At 44.4% G+C, this 18,818-nt stretch overlaps 1 protein-coding gene across 1 annotated transcript in view; it reads left to right on the forward strand.

Moving 5' to 3' along the window:
• LOC119523695 (melanoma-associated antigen B4-like) overlaps positions 1-14,335 on the forward strand; it is a 68,403-nt gene extending 54,068 nt beyond the window's left edge. The window contains 3 exon segments of the mRNA XM_037822504.1: positions 12,878-12,995; positions 13,078-13,277; positions 13,280-14,335. Of these exon segments, the coding sequence (XP_037678432.1) occupies positions 13,085-13,277; positions 13,280-14,121 (1,035 nt within the window). The 5' untranslated portion in view covers positions 12,878-12,995; positions 13,078-13,084 and the 3' untranslated portion in view covers positions 14,122-14,335.
• Positions 14,336-18,818: the final 4,483 nt, after the last annotated feature.

Below are 18,818 nucleotides of genomic sequence, written 5' to 3' on the forward strand. Positions count from 1 at the left end.
ATTCATCTCCTCCACTGTAACCAGTATGGAGGATTGACCTGTGACTTGTGGTGTGTTCCACCTTGTTTCCTATCTCTCTACCTTTGTTGACTTCTCCTCTCAGCAAGTCCTTCCCAAGATCAAGTGCCACCTCCTCACTGAAACTTTCCCTAACTGCTCCAGAGAGTCTGAGATACCACCATGCCCCCATTTGTTCTTGGACTTATTTGCAATAAAGCATTTATTATTTTGTATTGCTATTATCTGTGTCTCTATTTCTCCACTAATCTATAAACTTCGTCATGACAGGACTCAGATGTCTTTATAATAAGTTCATGTAATTCCTAATACACAGTATTAATTTATTAAATGTTTGGCTGAAAATTTGAATAAACAACCACAACACTCACTCCCCAGGAAAAAAAGAAAAACAACCGTTTAGCTATATGTGTTCCATGTTCTGGCTAAATAAGAATCTTTCTAGGGATGATATGCCAAATATTTACCAGTCAAGGTGGCAGTAGGTAGGTACCAATCAGTGAGAACTTCTCTGTATCTTAGTATTCTCAATCTGTAAAGTGTAGATTTACATCATAATGTAGTTTATGAAAATATTAGTGCAGTTATTATACAAGATTTGTCAATATATTCCAAGCATTTATGAATATGAACTTTTTTCAAATAAAAATGTACTTTCAATATGTAGACAGTAAACAGCTTATCAACGAGACTCTCAGTTCCTTCAGGGCAGAGATCATTATATTCTTATAAACCAGTATAGCTTTAACATACATGAATGATCTGGCCCATAGAAGGTATTTAATATACATTTATTAAAAGAATGATGAATAACAGGAAAGAAGGAAGGAAGGAAGGAAGGAAGGGAGAAAGGATTTGTCTAGATCAGCACTGTCCAGAATTCCCTGCCTTGATCAAAATGTTCTATACCTGCTCTGCTTAGTATTGTAGCTATATGTGGCTACTGAACATTTGAAATGTGGCTAGTGTAACTGAAGAACTGAATATTTAATTTTAATTAACTTTAATTTATTTAAATTTAAATTTATATAGCCACACGTGGTTATTGGCTACTGTACTGAATATACATACTTTTCTCAACTGAAAAAGTTCAATGTTTTCCAAATCCATTTAATAAGTCATTATTGAGGGTATGCTACATTAAAAATACTAACTTTAAATGTTCTGGATAATAAAGAAGTAAGACTGTCTCTCATACTGGAAATTCATTTGAGGGAGAAGAAAAAAGTATGTTGAACAGTTATTAACTGAAATGTAACCTATATACATAACCTTGTTTTCATCTGTAGCATAAGACTATAAAGAAACTTAGTTATAAGTATTGAAGTGGAAAGAGGTTAATAAATATATGAGAGGTTCTTAAAAAGGAATGGAAAAAGAATATTAAGTGTGACCTAAAACCTGTTTTTATTCCTACCTACCAAAAAAAATTCTCAATATTAATAATGCTTTAGCAAGGTTTCAACTGTCATTTTAAGCCACTCTTACTTTATTTGCCCGGACACAATTTGGACAGTTTGAGGCCTACATTTTAATAAATGTCCATAGCCAGCTATAAAAAATCTTCAGTATTGAAGGAGAGCTCAGCAACTGAAAATGATCACCGAAAATTTTAATAGAACTTCCAGGATAGATGTGAACTTCTGATAAGTATATTTGGATTTAAATGGAAAACACTTTTTTATCTTCTCAGTAAACCTTAATTTCCAAGAGTTTAACACTTCTTAACGAAGTGCTAACAGAATATCAAAATCACTGGAGGCTCCTCTTGATTCAGGGGTGGAGTGGGCTTGGAAATCTGTATTCTTTATAAACTCTCAAAGTGATTATCCATGGGGCGTGAAAACGACCACTTTTTAAGAACTAGCAAGTCCTGTTGTCCATTGCTTTCCCACAGGCTTACCCAAGTTCCCTACCGTTTCGCCCATTTCCAATGTTCCGCTTCCCATCTCACTCCCTCCAACACACATAAACACACTTTTCCTCTTTGTCATTTGGGTGACTGTCTCTGGAGCATCGTTGTGTATTCTAGACATGTGAACAGACTCTGAATCTAACAAAGATCTTCATATTACACTGTAATACAGAGCTCCTTTAATTTTGGCGCCTATTGATTGATTAATACTGCAATATGTCTCATGCCTTTTGTTGATCATTCAATATTGTTCTGGATTTGGATACTTAATGGTTCTTGTCGTTAAAGAAAGATTGCTGTGGTTACTCCTAGTATGGACTCCATTTTGTTTTCCAAATAGTTTACCTAGGCCATCTTCAAAACCAGGGAATTACCAACTTGGACTTGGATACACATTTTATATATGCAAAAAATTGAGACCCCATCTTTCTGGATCACAACCACTTGATCTAGACCTCTAGCTTTCAGTCACCAATGTCGCATCAAATCCAACTCATCACATAACTATATACCATATGTAGATCACCTGGCCATTGTGGGATTTGTAGATGTCAAAGTTTGGAGAAAAATTACCTTCTGCATTAAGTTTTCTCTGTCAATCACTGAAGAAGCCTGAAGTTCAAATCCTGATGGCTGATTTTTGTTTCCCTTTTATTCTTGCTCTCTGAAAATCCTAGGCAATTTTTTGCTATTTTCTCTTTAGGGTTCTTTTTTTTTTTTTTTTGATTTTTTTTTTATCTTCATTTTATTGAGATATATTCACATACCACGCAGTCATACAAAACAAATCGCACTTTCGATTGTTCACAGTACCATTACATAGTTGTACATTCATCACCTAAATCAATCCCTGACACCTTCATTAGCACACACACAAAAATAACAAGAATAATAATTAAAGTGAAAAAGAGCAATTGAAGTAAAAAAGAACACTGGGTACCTTTGTCTGTTTGTTTCCTTCCCCTATTTTTCTACTCATCCATCCATAAACTAGACAAAGTGGAGTGTGGTCCTTATGGCTTTCCCAATCCCATTGTCACCCCTCATAAGCTACATTTTTATACAATTGTCTTCGAGATTCATGGGTTCTGGGTTGTAGTTTGATAGTTTCAGGTATCCACCACCAGCTACCCCAATTCTTTAGAACCTAAAAAGGGTTGTCTAAAGTGTGCGTAAGAGTGCCCACCAGAGTGACCTCTCGGCTCCTTTTGGAATCTCTCTGCCACTGAAGCTTATTTTTTTTAAAAGACAAATCATTGTCAACAGCTTAAGCAAAGCCCCACAATAATCAAAACAGCGTATAGTCATTAGATGAAGGAAAGTGGTGAGGAATAATTTAAAGAGCTGCATTCTTTTCTTGGGGCTGAGTTTCTTTACCCATCTGCAAACTGAAAAGAACTAACTAGGTGGTAGGATTCTGTCATTATTCACTAGGTGGTTTGTGTATGCCAAGCTGAATTTTTTTTTCAGAGTCTTCCAAAATTGCCTAATAACAAACAATAAAAATAGATAACAGTGAATGTCTCTGAGTGGTGGAAATTATATTGCTTTTGTTGTTTTCACAATGTTTTTCCTATTTTCCTATCTCTCTGCAGTGACCATATTAAACAACAAACTCCAAGATTCTTGAATATGTTTTCATTATATAATGTAAAATCCAGTTAGGAGAAATGTAAGAATGATTGTCTAGAAAAAAAACTAGTACTTTGACCAGCCATTGTCTTTAAAGAGACATTTTTAGATACTCTACAAGAAAAAGATTGATAATCCATTTAAATATTGATTAAGACTTTTTATGTGTTTCCTCCTTTCTAATGAAAGACTAGTATGTGGTTGCATGTAATTATATAACTTGAAGTTGTCTCCCAGTGTTAATAGCTACTCCATGGATTCTTTTTCAACTGAAAAGCCTTTTAGCAAAGTCACAAAACCCTGCTCCACTTCTTGGATAAGCAGTTTTACAACATATTAAAACTATACATATATCCAAATATAAAGGGAAATATTAAAATACTAAAAGCCCATTGAAAAGGCATTGCTAAAATATATGCTGGAGGCACAGTTTCAGAAATGGTAAAATTTAATGCCATTATTAATTAGCTAAGACATGACTAAAACAATATACTAATGATATTCATGAGTTTTGTTCCCCTGGGAGATGTAGACTCTAATGAATATGAAAATTACTGATGCAATAAATATTACTCTGTATATGTGACCCATATGCAGTTATTTTTACGTCAGCAGTCTGGAGCCACTGTCTTGTTTCTCTTGTATCTGACAATACTTTGAAACATGGCACTTAAAAATACCTTGGCCAGATCAACATACTTCTAATTACTTTAAGTCCAAACCCCAAGATAAAGGCCAAGTTATTGCTTAATATGAGCCGAATTTCTGTTTAAGGTGATGAAAAAGTTTGGGTAATGGTTATTGGTGATGGTAGCACAATATTGTGACTGTAATTAACACCACTGAATTGTACCCTTGAAAGTGTTTAAAACAGGAAATTTTGAGTTGTATATATGTTACAATTAAAAGTTTTTATAAAAAACAGATCCTGTGTTTCTTTGTCTTGTGTTATTTCCTCCTCAAGGGACTCAAGAGGTTCATGTTCTGAAAGGGGAGGCCCCAGTTCATCAGAAGGAGGAATCCCAGACCCTGCCAGGATCTACCAAGTGAAGACCCTGCGTGAGGACTGAGGGGACCACCTGCTCCAGAACAGAAGATGTTCCACAGAGGAACATGCTGTCAGCCCCAGGAGGCTCCAGGCAGGGATCACCGTATGAGAAGTCCTCTCACTTCCTTCTAAGGGTCCCAGAGAGGCCTGGATCTGAGGGGAGGTGGCCTCAGGTCAGCCGAGGGAGTGTTCCAGAATCTGCCAGGAATCATAGTGAGAACCCTGAATGAGAACGGATGGGACCACCCATCCTAGAACAGAGGAAACCCCATAGAGCCAAATTCTTTCTTCCCTACTGTGAGCCCTGGGAAGCCTCTCACAGGGATGGTGGCTGCACCACCACAAAAAGCCATCACACTTTTTTCTTCAGTTACTCATGGGATAGGACAGGAGACCCGTGAGGTCCTACAGCACTGCCCTCAGGAGTGGGACCAGTGGAGGAAGACTGTATCAGCGCCATCACAGTTGAGTTTACCAGCACAGGCCCCTCACATCCTCCTTTTCTCCCTCAGACTGTAGTCCCCCATTGCCATTCCTCCTACCCACACTCCCAGCTAATGCCATTAGCAAGAGCCATCATGCCTCAATGTCAGAAGCACTGGCACTGCACGCATGATCAATGCTTTTAGGTCCACAGTGAGACCCAGGGCCAGGAGGGTGCACAGCCACACATCAAGCTTATCAGATGAGAATCCCAGCAGTAAGAAAAGGAGGAAAGTAAGAGTACTCCACAGGCTCCGCCAGACCCTAAGAACTCACTCAGAAACCCTCAAGACTAAAAGGTGGCTGTTCCAGTTTGCTAAAGCTACCATTATGCAAAATGCCAGAAATGGATTGGCTTTTATAAAGGGGGTTTATTTGGTTACAAAGTTACAGTCTTAAGGCCATAAAGTGTCCAAGGTAAGGGGGTACCTTCACTGAAGAATGGCCATTGGCATCCAGAAAACCTCTGTTAGCTGGAAAAGCATGTGGCTGGTGTCCGCTTGCTCCCAGGTTGCATTTCAAAATGGCGTTCTCCAAAATGTTGCTTTTGTGGCATTTTGTCCTCTTAGCTGCAGCTCCTCTTCAAAATGTCACTCTCGGTTGCTCTGCATCTGGGCCTGTGTGGCTCTTTTTAAAGTATTCCAGTGATCCAATAAAGACCCATCCTGAATGGGTGGGGGCACACCTCCATGGAAATAATCCAATGAAAGATCTCACCCACAGCTGATTGAGTCACATCTCCATGGAAACACTCAATCAAAAAGTTCCAACCTAATCAACACTAATAACGTCTGCCCCCACAAGATTGCATCAAAGATCATGGCTTTTTCCGGGGGACATAATACATCCAAACTGGCACAGTGGCTTTGTTAGTGAATCCCCTGGCACTCAATTATCAAATGAAAGAGTCCATCACAAAGGCAGACATGCTGAAGAATGTTATAAAAGAGTCCAAGGACTACTTCCTTGAGATCGTCAGGAAAGCTTATGAGCACATGGAACTGGTCTTTGTGGTTGGTGTGAAGGAAGTTGACCACTCCTATGCTCTTGTCCAAAAACTGGACATTGCCTACAGTGAGAAGCTAAGTTATGACAAGGGCATGCCTCAGATCAGCCTCCTGGTGACAGTTCTGTGCCTGATCTTCATGAAGGGCAACCGTGTCACTGAGGAGGAGATCTGGGAATTCCTCAATATGATAGATGTATTCTGGAAAGAGGCATTTAATCTTTGGGGATCCCAGGGGATCAACACCTGAGATTTGGCCCAGAAAGAGTACCTGGAGTACCGGCAGGTGCCTCACAGTGATCCTCCATGCTATCATTCCTGTGGGGTCCAAGGGCTCATGCTGAAACCAGCAAGGTAGAAGTTCTGGAATTTTTTACCAATATCAAGGATACCATCCCCAGTGCCTTCCAATCCCAGTATGAAGAGATAATGAGAGATGAGCAAGAGAGAGCTGGAGCCAGAGTTGCAGGCAGAGCTGGCATGACTGCCATGGCTAGGGTATATTCCATGCCCATGGCGAGAAGATTCTCCCACCCGTAGTGAGATCTGAGACAGATTCTTCATTTAGTGTATGAAGTGAAAAGTCAAAATTCTAAGTAGTAGAGGGCATAGGTAGGGATAGAGTGTACACAATGTGTATCGTCTCTGTGTTCTTGTTCTATATGTAGATTTAATTTTTTTTGTATTTCACAAATATTCCTTTTAATGAAAGGTTTACATGGCTTCAGAATATAAATTTTTGAGTGACATGGAGCACACATTCATTACTGTTTATAAATGACAGTTTAAGAAAGAGGGTTTTGAATGAGGGTTTAAGAATGAGGGTTTTGGTAATTAATAAAATAAATTGAAAATCGTTGCATCTTTTCTGTGATCCAGCAAAAGATACTATAGCATTGGAATGGGGATTTTCTTGGAAATGTGAAAGAAATGCACAATAAAATATTTAGGGGAGAGAGAAAAACAAAAAAGGAGTAAAAGGCTGACAATTCTTGGTATGCCTCATTCCTTTTAGTCTTTCTTTTTGTAAAATTAAAAGATACAGACCTGAATTTACTCAACTTATTCAAGAATGTAGGAGAAATTAAATCATAATAAATTAGATGTCTTTCTCATTGGCTCATTGATTCCTCAACTGTTACCTGAGCATCTGTTCTTTGTGAGGTTCAGTGCTAGTAGTGAAGACACTAAGAAAAAGATGACTGAGCCACTGTCCATAGAATTTGGGTCTAGAAGCAGCTATCATATAAGGAAGAGGGGGCGATACTCCCTATGCACACAGCATACATAAAAAGAAGGGATAAGAAGGGGGAGAAGGTTCCAGTTGAGAGCAGTCAAGTATAAATTCCCTGAGGCATGGCAGCTTGGGGTCTTGGGACACTGCAATCATTCAGTAGGAGGTAATTTTAAGTTAGGCTGCATGGTGGGCTAGATGAAGCTGTGGGAAGGGTGAGGAGCTCTGGTGTGTTCCAGAGCTGAGAAACTAAGCCTGGAATCACTCTTAATGGTTACTTAGGAATTATGGGTAAACCAGAGAGAAATCCTGAACTGGGACAGAATTAGAAGGGGTCCTGTGCTCTTATCCCAGTGCAGTTGAACACAGTGTGCAAACTAGGTGTTTTATGCACATCATGTCCAGGGATTGTCTGAGAAATAAGGGCGGTTCTCACAGGAGGCAAGACACCTAGAAGCCACTGGGCTGGCCATCATTGTCCTGGCCTGGGAGAGCCAGAACTCAGCCCATTAAAAGAGCCTTCAAATTAGGTTACATCATGTGTAATTTGGCAAACTCTAAGTAAGGTCTAGATTTTTGGTGTTGGCTAAATTAATGAAAATAGGGGTCATTTAGATGGAAGGGCATCTAGGAAGGAAAGAAGTTGGTCTTGACACAAATTCTAGCAGTTTCTGTTGCATATAACTAGGGAAATCCACGTCACACCCACATTTAATGACTTATGTAACAAGTAAATATTACTTAGGTTTCTTTGTTAAGAAGCATTTTTGGCTGATTTGGTTTCCTTTATATTAGAGTGCTGCATATTCTCTGACATCTCCTGGATTTGTAAGAAAAATCCCAGCCGGGTGTGTGGCATCACTGGGGGTCAATTTACTCAGAGCAATGACTGCAATTCTTTAAGGCTAAATCCGTGCCAAGCAATTTGCCAGATACTTGAATAAGTTTCACACATTCCAGCAGTCCTAGAAGACAGGGCTTAGCAAACCCAATTCACAGATGAAGAACCTGAGGCTCAAAGAGTTTGGGAATGTGCCTGAGTTCACACAGCTGGTAAATGACAGGGCTGGGACCAGATCCTCGGTCTCAATTCCTCTAGAGCTCACTGTTCTACTCCTCCCAGCCTGAGGCAGACTTTGTGTCTCTTATTTCAATTTTATTCTCACTACTCAAGAATGCTTCTCAGGCGATAAAAAGAACGCTGTGTCCTTTCCAATCCAGGACTACCGGATTGGAATATGCAACTACAGCAAGAAGAATACTAAATAACCAAGAGGTATGAATAAAGGAAAGAAATAGATCATCTATAGGGACAATATGATTCCTCTACATTTGTAAAGCCAGGGAACCTCAAAAGATCAGGGGCTCACAAAATCAGCCTGGACAGCCCCCTTCCTTTAGAAAAATAAATGTTAGAACAGAAGTTATGTGGGACTCCAAGTCCAGCTAGAGAAGAGAAGGAATAGATCATTGGGTTTTTTTTTTAATTTTTTTTTTTTTAATTTTTTGTTTTTTTTTTTACTAACAGCCCACCTCCTGTCCCAGGCCCCTGCTTTGTGTTGCCCCTTCCCCATTTCACAATCACTCCTGGGGACACAGACCCATTCTCTCTAAGGTTTGCAGTAGGGAAACTGTTCAAGATTTTGCAGGAATGCAGCATTTCTCTGGAAGCTTATCATCAAAGAAACAGGAGCCAAGACAAGGGCCCCCACATAATGTGACTAGTGAGATTTCAACACCCCAGAATCTGGGGGGTCACTCAGAGATCTGCCAGCATGACATGAGACCTAGAAGGTCCCAGGTAGGGCTCTCAGGCAAAGAATCCCCTCAACTATTCTTCAGGGTTCTCAGGAACCGATAGCCTTGGTCTTGAAGGGCAACCTCAGGTCAATAGAGGGAGGACTCTCGGCTTCTGATAGATATCAAGGTGCTGACCCTGAATGAGCATGATAGAAGGACACAGCCAGTACAGTCGGATCCCATAGAGTCCCGCCCCACAGAGTCCCGCCCCAGCAGTGAGCACTTGGAGGTCCGCAACAGTCCTGGCTGGAGCAGCTCACCCTGAATTCCACTGGGAGGTCCTAGGAAGGTGAGGATCTGATGAGAGCAGCCTCAGGTAAGCAAAAAGAGGAATTCCAGGACTGATCAGGCATCAAGGTGAGGACCCTGAAGGAGGAATGAGGGAACTACCCATCCCAGAAGAGAGAAGGCACCACAAATCCCCCCTTTGCTGTCTGCCTTGGGAGGACCATGGAGAGTTGTCAGGTTAAGGAGCCCACTCCTTTCTGTCTGGTGCATCTCAGGGAGGGGGTGTTTGGTCTAATGGGGGCTGGCCTCAGTTCCACAGAAGGAGGAACTATGCCCTAACTTGAGTCAAGGTGAGGCCTCTTAGTGTAAAGAGAGGAGGCCCCATAGAGCCCCACCACTGCTGTCTGCCCTGGGAAACCCCAGGCCTGGTTAGCCAGATATAGCACTCACCCACTTCCCCCTCTAAGGACTCAGAAAGGTGAAGGTTTTGTCTGAGCCTGGATCACTCAAGTCAATAGAAGGAGGAGTCCAAGGCTCTCAGAGATATCAAGTTGAGGACCCTGAAGACTGAGGGACCACCAACTCCAGAACACTGGGGTCCCATAGCCTCCCACCCTTACTGTCAGCCTCCAGAAGCCCCGAACAACCTTGGCCAGCTGTGGCTGATCCTTGTTTCTGCCTCTGAGGCCCCAGAAAGGTGAGGACCTTTCTGAGGGAATGGCCTCAGGCTGGCTGATGTGGAAGTCCCAGGGCTGGTCAAGAGTCATGGTGAGGACCGTTGGTGGAGAATGAAGTGGACCACCCCATCCAAACCAAAAGGAGCACCACAACTTCTGGCCCCTGCTGAGGGAACTGGAAGGCCCCGGTAGGGCTGTGAGACTGACTTCTGCCTGGAGGAGTAAAGAAGGGGAAGGCCTTGGGCTAAGGGAGAGGTCCCGTTTGGGCAGAGAGTACAGATTTTGGCCCTAATAGGAGTCGAGGTGAGTCCATGAATGTCAATGTGGGCACTGACCCAAATGCAGTGATGGCACAACCATTTGCCCTGGCTTTTTAAAATTTAATTTAATTTTATTTTATTTTATTATTAACTTTTAATTAGAGAAGTTGTGGGTTTAAAGAACAATTATGCATAAAATACAAGTTTCCCAGATGTCTTGCATTGGTGTGGTACATTTGTTACAATTGATGATAGTATGGTTTTATAATTGTACTATTAAATATATTCCATGGTTTAACTGAGGGTTCACTGTTTGTGTTGTGCAGTTCCATGGCTATTTTTAAAATTTTTATTCTAGTAACATACTTACAACCTAAAATTTCCCCTTTTAACCATATTCAAATATAGAATTCAGGGCTGTTAATTATAGTCACAATATTGTGCTACCATCACCACCTCTCAGGTGACATAGCCAAAAGTGGAGCACCCTGACTTTCCCTCTAGCATCTCAGGAAAGTGAGTTGGTCTGAGCCTGGCAGACTCAGGTGAGTAGAGGAAGAAATCCTGAGTCTTACCTGGGATCAAGGTCAGACCTGAGTAAGGACTGAGGGGACTACTGAATTGAGAGCTATGGAGTAACAGAGTCCTGACCCTGCTGTCAGCCCCTGCAGGTCTCAAACAGCATTGTCAGGATTTGGCTCACCCTTACTTACTCACATCCCAGAAATGTGAGGGCCTTGGTCTGATGGGCTAATCTCTGGTCTGCAGAAGGTAAAGTCCCAGGATGGGTCCAGGGTCAAGTTAAAGACCCTGAGTGCTGAAAGGGGACCACTCAATCCACAATGGAGAGGGCTGCCCCTGGGCTGCCCCTGCTGTTAGCTCTAGGAAGCCAAGAGCAGAGATGTCAGGCTTAGATGCCTCCTCATTTATTCCAGGCATGCTCTCAGAGAGGTGAGGGCCTTGGTCTAAAGGGGAAGGCCCCACTCAGCAGAGGTGAGAAGTCAATTGGAGGTTACTGTGCAAAGATGAGGAAAAACCTCTGAGAGAGCAGCGGGTCACATGGAGCCTCACCCCTGCTCTCAAACCTGGGAGATCTGGGCATGGTGACATGATGAGTAGTACTCATTTCCTTGAAGGGCATCACAGGCAAGAGAGGGATCTGGTCAAAGAAAGCAGTCACGGTTTAGCAGAGAGGATTCCAAGATTTCCAGTGCCAGGAGACAAGGAGGGGACCCTGGGACCTTAAAGGGACAAACCACCCCATAACGGTGGGGGCACCAAAGAATTCCTCTACCCATCAGTCTTGGAGATCACAGACAGTTATGGCCAGATGAGGCAAACTTCACTTCTTCCTAGGGGGTCTCAGGACACTAAAAGCCTTAGAATGACGGGGTGGGCCTCTGATCAAGACAAGGAGGATTTCCAGGTTGTGCCAGGAGTCATGGTGAGGACCCTGATGGGGAACTGAGGAGAGCACCCACCCAGAACCGAGTGGGACCCACAAAGTCTTGCCACCCTTTCAGGCCTGGGAAAGTCCAAGCAGGGGTAGCAAGATGTGTTGTCCCCTTGTTTCTGAACCGGTGGACTCAGGGTGATGAGGGACTGCAATAAGGGTGAAGGGCTCAGGTGGACTGAAAGAGAAATCTCACATCCTGCATAAGTGAGGATTAAAGGGGCCACTGACCCCTTAATAGTGGGGTTGCAGGGCTACTCCCCTGCTAGTAATAATCTTTGTAGACCAAGAACAGAAGTGGTCTTGGTCTGAGGGGGGCAGTCCCAGATCAGCAGTAGGAGGAATCTTAGACTCCCCCATGAGTCAGATTTCAGATCCTGAGTGGGGCCTCCCATCATGGTCCTGATCAGCAGTCAATGAGAGGAAACTGAGTGAAGATGAGGGGAACCAGAACCTGCTTGCCATAGTTATCTGCTTTTGGAGACCATGGTCAGCTAAGACCACCCTCACTTCCTTCTAATGGGTCTCAGGGAAGAGTGGGCCTTAATATGAGGAGACAGGCTTCAGTTCAAGAAAGAAGGAGCCTCATGCCCTCCCAAGAGTTCAATGAAGGATTTTGAAATAAAGCTGAGGGGATCACCTAATCTTGCATAAAGGGAAAAACAGAGTCCAGCCCCATCCCTGATTTCAGTGTTTGAAGGCTCAGGGCAGGGCTCTGAAACTGAGGCTCTGCCATTACCTTTTTATATCAAGTTTAAGGGAGATGAAAGCCTTGGTCTGAAAGTGCAGCTACCAGTTGGAAGAAAGGAGATTCCTTAGGCACTATGTGGAACCAAACTGAAGACTGGGCATGAGGAATGAGGACCCCGATGAGCCCAGATGGAGAGAGTGCCCTCAGAGCTATCAGGATGGGGCTCCCCCTGGCAGGGTGGTGGGCTAAGGCACCCCTTTCCTTCCTTCTTGCAGGTCCAGGGAGGTTTGAGGGTGAGAACTGCAAAGAGGATGGGGTCTAGGCTGGGTCATCAGTTAACATGCTGGTCAGGAATGTGAATAGAGGGGACCCCTTGACTCAGAACAGAGCTGGCAAGCTGCAGCCTAAGACGCATGCTAATTTCTTCCACAGGAGCCTGGTGGAGAGGCTGACAAGGAGAATTGGATCCTTGTGGGTTCCTAGAGCAGAGACTCAAGGAAAACTGAAGAGGCGGCCTTTGTGACAGCCAAGGAGGTATCTCCCGCTGAAGGTACGCACACTCCTGCTCCCTCCTCCAGTGGGCCCACACCCCCTGCCTTCCTGCCCACACTCCTGCTGCTGTCCCTTACCAGAGTCATCATGCCTCGCGGTCAGAAGAGTAAGCTCTGTGCCCGTGAGAAACGCCACCATATCCGGGGTGAGACCCAGGGTCTCCAGGATGCTTAGGCCACTGCAGCAGAGGAAAAAGAGACCTCAACCTCCTCCTCTCCTGTTTTTGAGGGTACTCTTCAGAGCTCCCCTGATGCTGGCATTTCCCAGGGACCTCAGAGAGCCCCATCCCCACCACTTCTGCTGCAGCTATTTCATGCATAACATCTGATGAAGGTGCCAAGAGCCAAGATGAGGAAAGTCCAAGTTCCTTCCAGGTTCCAACCTCCGCTAACAGCCCTCGCAAAGATCCTCTAACCAGGAAGGCAGGTATGTTGGTGCAGTTCCTGTTGTACAAATATAAAATGAAAGAGCCCATTACAAAGACAGACATGCTGAAGATTGTCAACAGGAAGTACAAGGATCACTTCCCTGAGATCCTCAGGAGAACCTCTGAGCGCATGGAGCTGATCTTCGGCCTTGACTTGAAAGAAGGGGACTCCAGTGGTCAATCTTATGCCCTTGTCAGCAAGCTGGACCTCACCAACGAAGAGAATCTGAGTGGTGACTGGGGGTTTCCCAAGAATGGTCTGCTAATGCCTCTTCTGGGTGTGATCTTCATTAATGGCAACTGCGCCGCTGAGGAAGAGATCTGGGAATTCCTGAATATGTTGGGGATCTGTGATGGAAAGAGGCATTTCATCTTCGGGGATACCAGGAAGCTCATCACCAGAGATCTGGTGTGGGAAAAGTACCTGGAGTACCGGCAGGTGCCCCACAGCAACCCTCCACGCTACGAATTCCTGTGGGGTCCAAGGGCCCATGCTGAAACCAGCAAAATGAAAGTTCTTGAATTTTTGGCCAAGGCCAATGATACTGTCCCCAGTGCTTTCCATTCCTGGTATGAAGAGGCTTTGAGAGATGAGGAAGAGAGAGCTGGAGCTAGAGTTGCAAGCAGGATTAGCACATATGCCCTGGCCAGGGCACATCCCAGGGTCATGACCAGCAGCTTCTCCCGCATCAAGTGAAGTCTGAGGCAGATTCCTCACTTTTTAATGAAAAGGGCTGTCAACCTCTTAAGGAGTGGCTGCTGAGGTGGGGCTGCAGGGAACAAAGTTCATGATTTCTTGATGTTCCTGTTGTACATGAATAACTTGTAGGTCTTTGTTCTAAATTTTTTAATTTTTCAAATGTTCCTTTTAATAGGTTTGTTTAGCTGAAGCATCTAAGTTGATGAGTCATGTGGATCACACATTTACTGTTGTTTGCAGGTTTAAGAATAAGGGTTTTCATGTTTAATAAAGTGAATTGAAAATCCTTGAAACTTTGTCTGTAACCCAGAACAAGATAACATGGCATTGGTATAGGGATACCCCTGGAAATGTGTAAGAACTCCACAGTAAAATAGTTGGGATCACAAGAAAGCAAAAAAATGTTAAAAATGTGGTCAATTCTTGATTCTCCTTATTCCTTTTAGTCTTCCTTTTTTTGAAACTAAATGTGTTTTCCTGAATTTTCTTAGCTTATTGAAGAATACTGGGAAAATTACTTTATAATGAATTAGACCTCTTGTTTACTGGCTCAGTTATTTCATAAACATTAAGAGCATCTTCTCTGTAGAAGGCTTCATGCTAGTATTAAGATACTTAGATCACGCCCTGTTCCTACAATTTTAGAGGCTAAGAGCAGCTATCATATAAGGAAGAGGGTGAGATACACACTAAAACCTAAAGGACAAGTAAAAAGAAGGGGTGAGGAGGGGTACAGTTTCCAGATGAGAACAGTCATGTGTTAATTCCCTGAGGCAAGGTAGTTTGGGGCTTTTGGAAACTGCAAGTCCTTCAGCGGGAGGTCATTTTCAGTTAGGCTCCATGGTGGGCTACATGAGGCTGGAGGAAGGGTGAACAGGGGCCAGACCTTCAGACAGTGGGTTTCAGAGTTCAGGGAGTAAGCTTGGGATAGAAAACCATCCTTAATAGTTACCGATGGATTGTGGATTAAAAAGAAAATTTCCAACTGGGGGAGGATTGGAAGGTGTCCTGTGCTCTTGTCCTAGTGCAGTTGAACACAGTGCACTAACTAGATGTTTTATGCACATCGTGTCCGGGGAGTTTCTGATAAATCAGGGCATTTGATACTCCCCTGAGGTGGGAGGTTCAGCCAAGACTGAATTGGCACTCTTTGTCCTAGGCTGGGGGATCCAGAGCGTGCTCCCGTAAAAGGGCATTTTAATTAGGTTATCTTGCTGGTAAGGTGGCAAATACTAAACAGGGTCTAGGGTTTTGGTAGTCTTTAAATAATGAAAATGGGTAATTATGATGGAACACAACAGAGAAGGAGGGCAGATGTTGATCCTTGATACAGAGTATAGAAGCCTTGGGTTGCATCTAACTGGAGAAGTCTTCCTCACACCCCATTAAATAACTCATCCTCAAAAACAAAATATTATTTTGTTTTCCTTGCTAAACTGCCTTTTAGCGATTTTGAGGTTTTTTTGTTTTACTTTAGAATGCTATCTATTCTCTGACATCTCATGAATTAAAAAAATAATAATATCAGCATGGTGAGTGTTATCATCTGGGGAAACAATAATCATGGTAACACCCGCCATTCTGCAAAGTCTGAATGCATGTCAGGCAGCCACTACGCCTGATCCTTTACATATACTGCACACAGTTCACTGGTCCTAGAAGTCAGGGCTCATCAGAGTTGTGATAATGGGCCGGATTCACACAGCTAGTAAGTGACAGGCCTGGGACTGAATCCCTGGTTTGAATTGTCTTGAGCCCTCACTGCTTCACTCCTCCCAGCCTGAGGTAGACTTTGTGTCCCTTCATTCACTTTTCTTCTCAGTACTACAAAAGGTATCTCAGGTGATAAAGTAATGGACTCTGTGCCAAACTACTGGATTGGAATGTATAGCCTGAACAATAAGATATCAAAATAAATGAGAGGTATGAATAAAGGAAAGAAAAAGAGGTAATATTCAGTGGCAATGTGATTCTCTATATATGCAAAGTCAGATAATGTCAAAAGATCAGGGACCCACAAAATCATCCTTGACAGCTTATTCCCTTGTATAAAATAAATCTATTAGCACAGAAACCTGTGAGACTCTAAGTCTACCTGAAGAAGACAAAGAAGGGACCATAAGTTTTTTTTTTTTTTTTTTCTCTCCAACAGTTCTTTTCTTGCCTGGACCTCTGTTCTTTATCCTGAAGCTTCCCATCTCACATCTCTTCTGTGACACTGACCCATTCTCTGCTAGGTTTCCTGTAGGGAACCTGCTCAAGCATTTGCAGGGAAGTGACATTTCCCAGGAGGCTTCTAATCCAAGAGACAGGAACTAAGATAAGGACCCCCATGGAGGAGGACTTGTGTGACCAATACCCCCAGAATATAGTTGTCACACTGAGACCGACCTGCATCTGTGCTCAGACTTATCGGACCTGAGGCTGAGCTATGAGTTTGATCATACCCTCAATTATTTTTCAGGGGCTGGAGACCCTTGACCTAAGAAGGGCAACTTCAAATCAGTAGTGGGAAGGGTCCCAGCTCCCAGCCTTTAATAAATATCAAGGTGGGGACCCTTAATAAGGTCCACGGAAGGACAGAGCCAGAACAGTCTGGTCCCATAGATTCCCACCCCGGCTTTCAGCACTTTTAGGTCTGCAACAATCCTGGCTGGATATGACTCACCCTGACGTCCTCTCTGCCTTCTGAGGAATGTGAGAACCTTGATCTGATGGGAGAAGCTTCAGGTAAGCATAGAAAGGAGTCCTAGGGATGATCAGGTGTGAAGGTGAAGACCTTGAATGAGGAATGAGGGAACCACCCATCCCAGGAAAGAGGAGGTCTACAAGTTCTTTGCCCGTGCTATTGGACCTGGGAGACCCAAGGCAGAGCTGTCAGGTCAAGAAGCCTGCTAACTTTTGCCTGGAGAGTCACAAGGAAGGGAGGGCCTTTTTTCAAAGGTGGTGGGTGGTGGAGTAGGGGAGCAGCCCCAGATTTGCAGAGAAAGAAGGCTCAGGCTCTTGAATGTTAGGATCTGACTCCCAGGAACAGTGGAGACCCTCACAAAGCCCCACCCCTGTTCTTAGCTCTGGAGGGCCCCAGGCAGAGCTATCAGGCAGAGGAGTTCCCTTCATTTCTGCCTGTATTGTCTCAGGGGAAGGAGAGACTTGGTCTAAAGGATTGAGGAGCCCTGGCCCTAAAGGAGTCCAAGTGAGAATCTTGAGTGCTAATGAGGGGACACTCCAAAAATTGGTGGCCCCACAGAATCCCATACTTGCTGTCAGTCCTGTGAGGCCCCAGGCAGAGGCTGCTAGATATACGGTGCCTGACTGCTTCTCTAGGGACTCAGAGAAGTGAGCCTTATTCTGAGGCACAGGATTCTGAGGAAGAGTCCCAGGCTCTGACAGATATCAAGGGAAAACTCTGAAGACTGAGGGACCAGTGACTCCAGAACACTGGGTTCTCATACCTCTCCTCTCCGCTGTCGGCACCCGGAAGTCCCGAACAGCCTTGGCAGGATGTGGCTCATCTGACTTCCGCTTCCGAGATCCCGGAAACGAGCGGACAGTTCTCTGCCTGCGGCTTTTGGCCAGCTGAGGGTGGAGTTCCAGGACTGCTCAGGGGTCGAGGTGAGGACCCGTGGTGGAGAGTGAAAGGGTCACCCCACCCATAACAAAGAGGACTTCACACAACTTCTGGCCCCTGATGTCGCCCTGGAAGGCCCCAGCAGGGTTGTGAGGCTGACTTCTGCCTCGAAGGGTAATGAAGGGGAGGGCCTTGGGCTAAGGGAGCACCCCCATTTGGGCTGAGGGAGGAGGCTCAAACAATAACAGAGTCAAGATGAGGACGCTGGGTGCTAATGAGGGCATCTCTTCCTAAAAGAAGTGGCCTCAGGGCACAGCACCCCTGCTGTAAGGGCTGGGAGGCCCCTGATGAGCTAGCTAAAATTAGAGCACCCTGACATCCCCTTTAGCAACTCAGAGAAGTGAGGGCCTTGGTCTGAGCTTGGCAGATCCAGGTGAGTAGAGGAAGAAATTCCGAGTCTTACCGGGAGTCGGGGTCAGAACCCTGGGTAAGGACTGAGCAGACCACTGAATTGACAGCGGCGGAGTAACAGAGTCCTGGCCCTGCTGTCAGCTCTTGTAGGCCTCAAACAGTTTCGGCAGGATTTGGCTCACCCTTACTTCTTACTCATATCCCAGGAATTTGAGGGCCTTGGTCCCAGAGGCTGAAGTCCCAGGATGGATCCAGGTCAAGTTAAAGACCCTGAGTGCTGAAATGGGGACCACTCAATCCACAATGGAGAAGGCTGCACCTGGGCTACCCCTGCTATTAGCTCTGGGAAGCCAACAGCAGAGATATCAGGCTTAGATGCCTCCTCATTTATTCCAGGCATGCTCTCAGAGAGGTGAGGCCTTGGTCTAATGGGAGAGGCCCCATTTAGCAGAGGAATGAGACCTGGTGCCTCACAGGAGTTACTGTAAGGACACAGAATGAATATGAGGAAACCCTTCCAGAAAGAAGTGGGCTACATGGAGCCCCATCCCTGCTGTCAGACCTGGGCGATCTGGGCATGGTGACATGATGAGTGGCACTCACTCCCAGGGCATCTCAGGGAGGTGAGGGACCTGGTCAAAGTGCAGGAGTGGGGGCTCATGTCAGAAGAGGGAGGATTTCAAATAAAGAACCTTAAGTGAAGACAGATGTGACC

Source organism: Choloepus didactylus, chromosome X (genome assembly GCF_015220235.1).
Source record: "Choloepus didactylus isolate mChoDid1 chromosome X, mChoDid1.pri, whole genome shotgun sequence".
Lineage (NCBI taxonomy): Eukaryota > Metazoa > Chordata > Mammalia > Pilosa > Megalonychidae > Choloepus > Choloepus didactylus.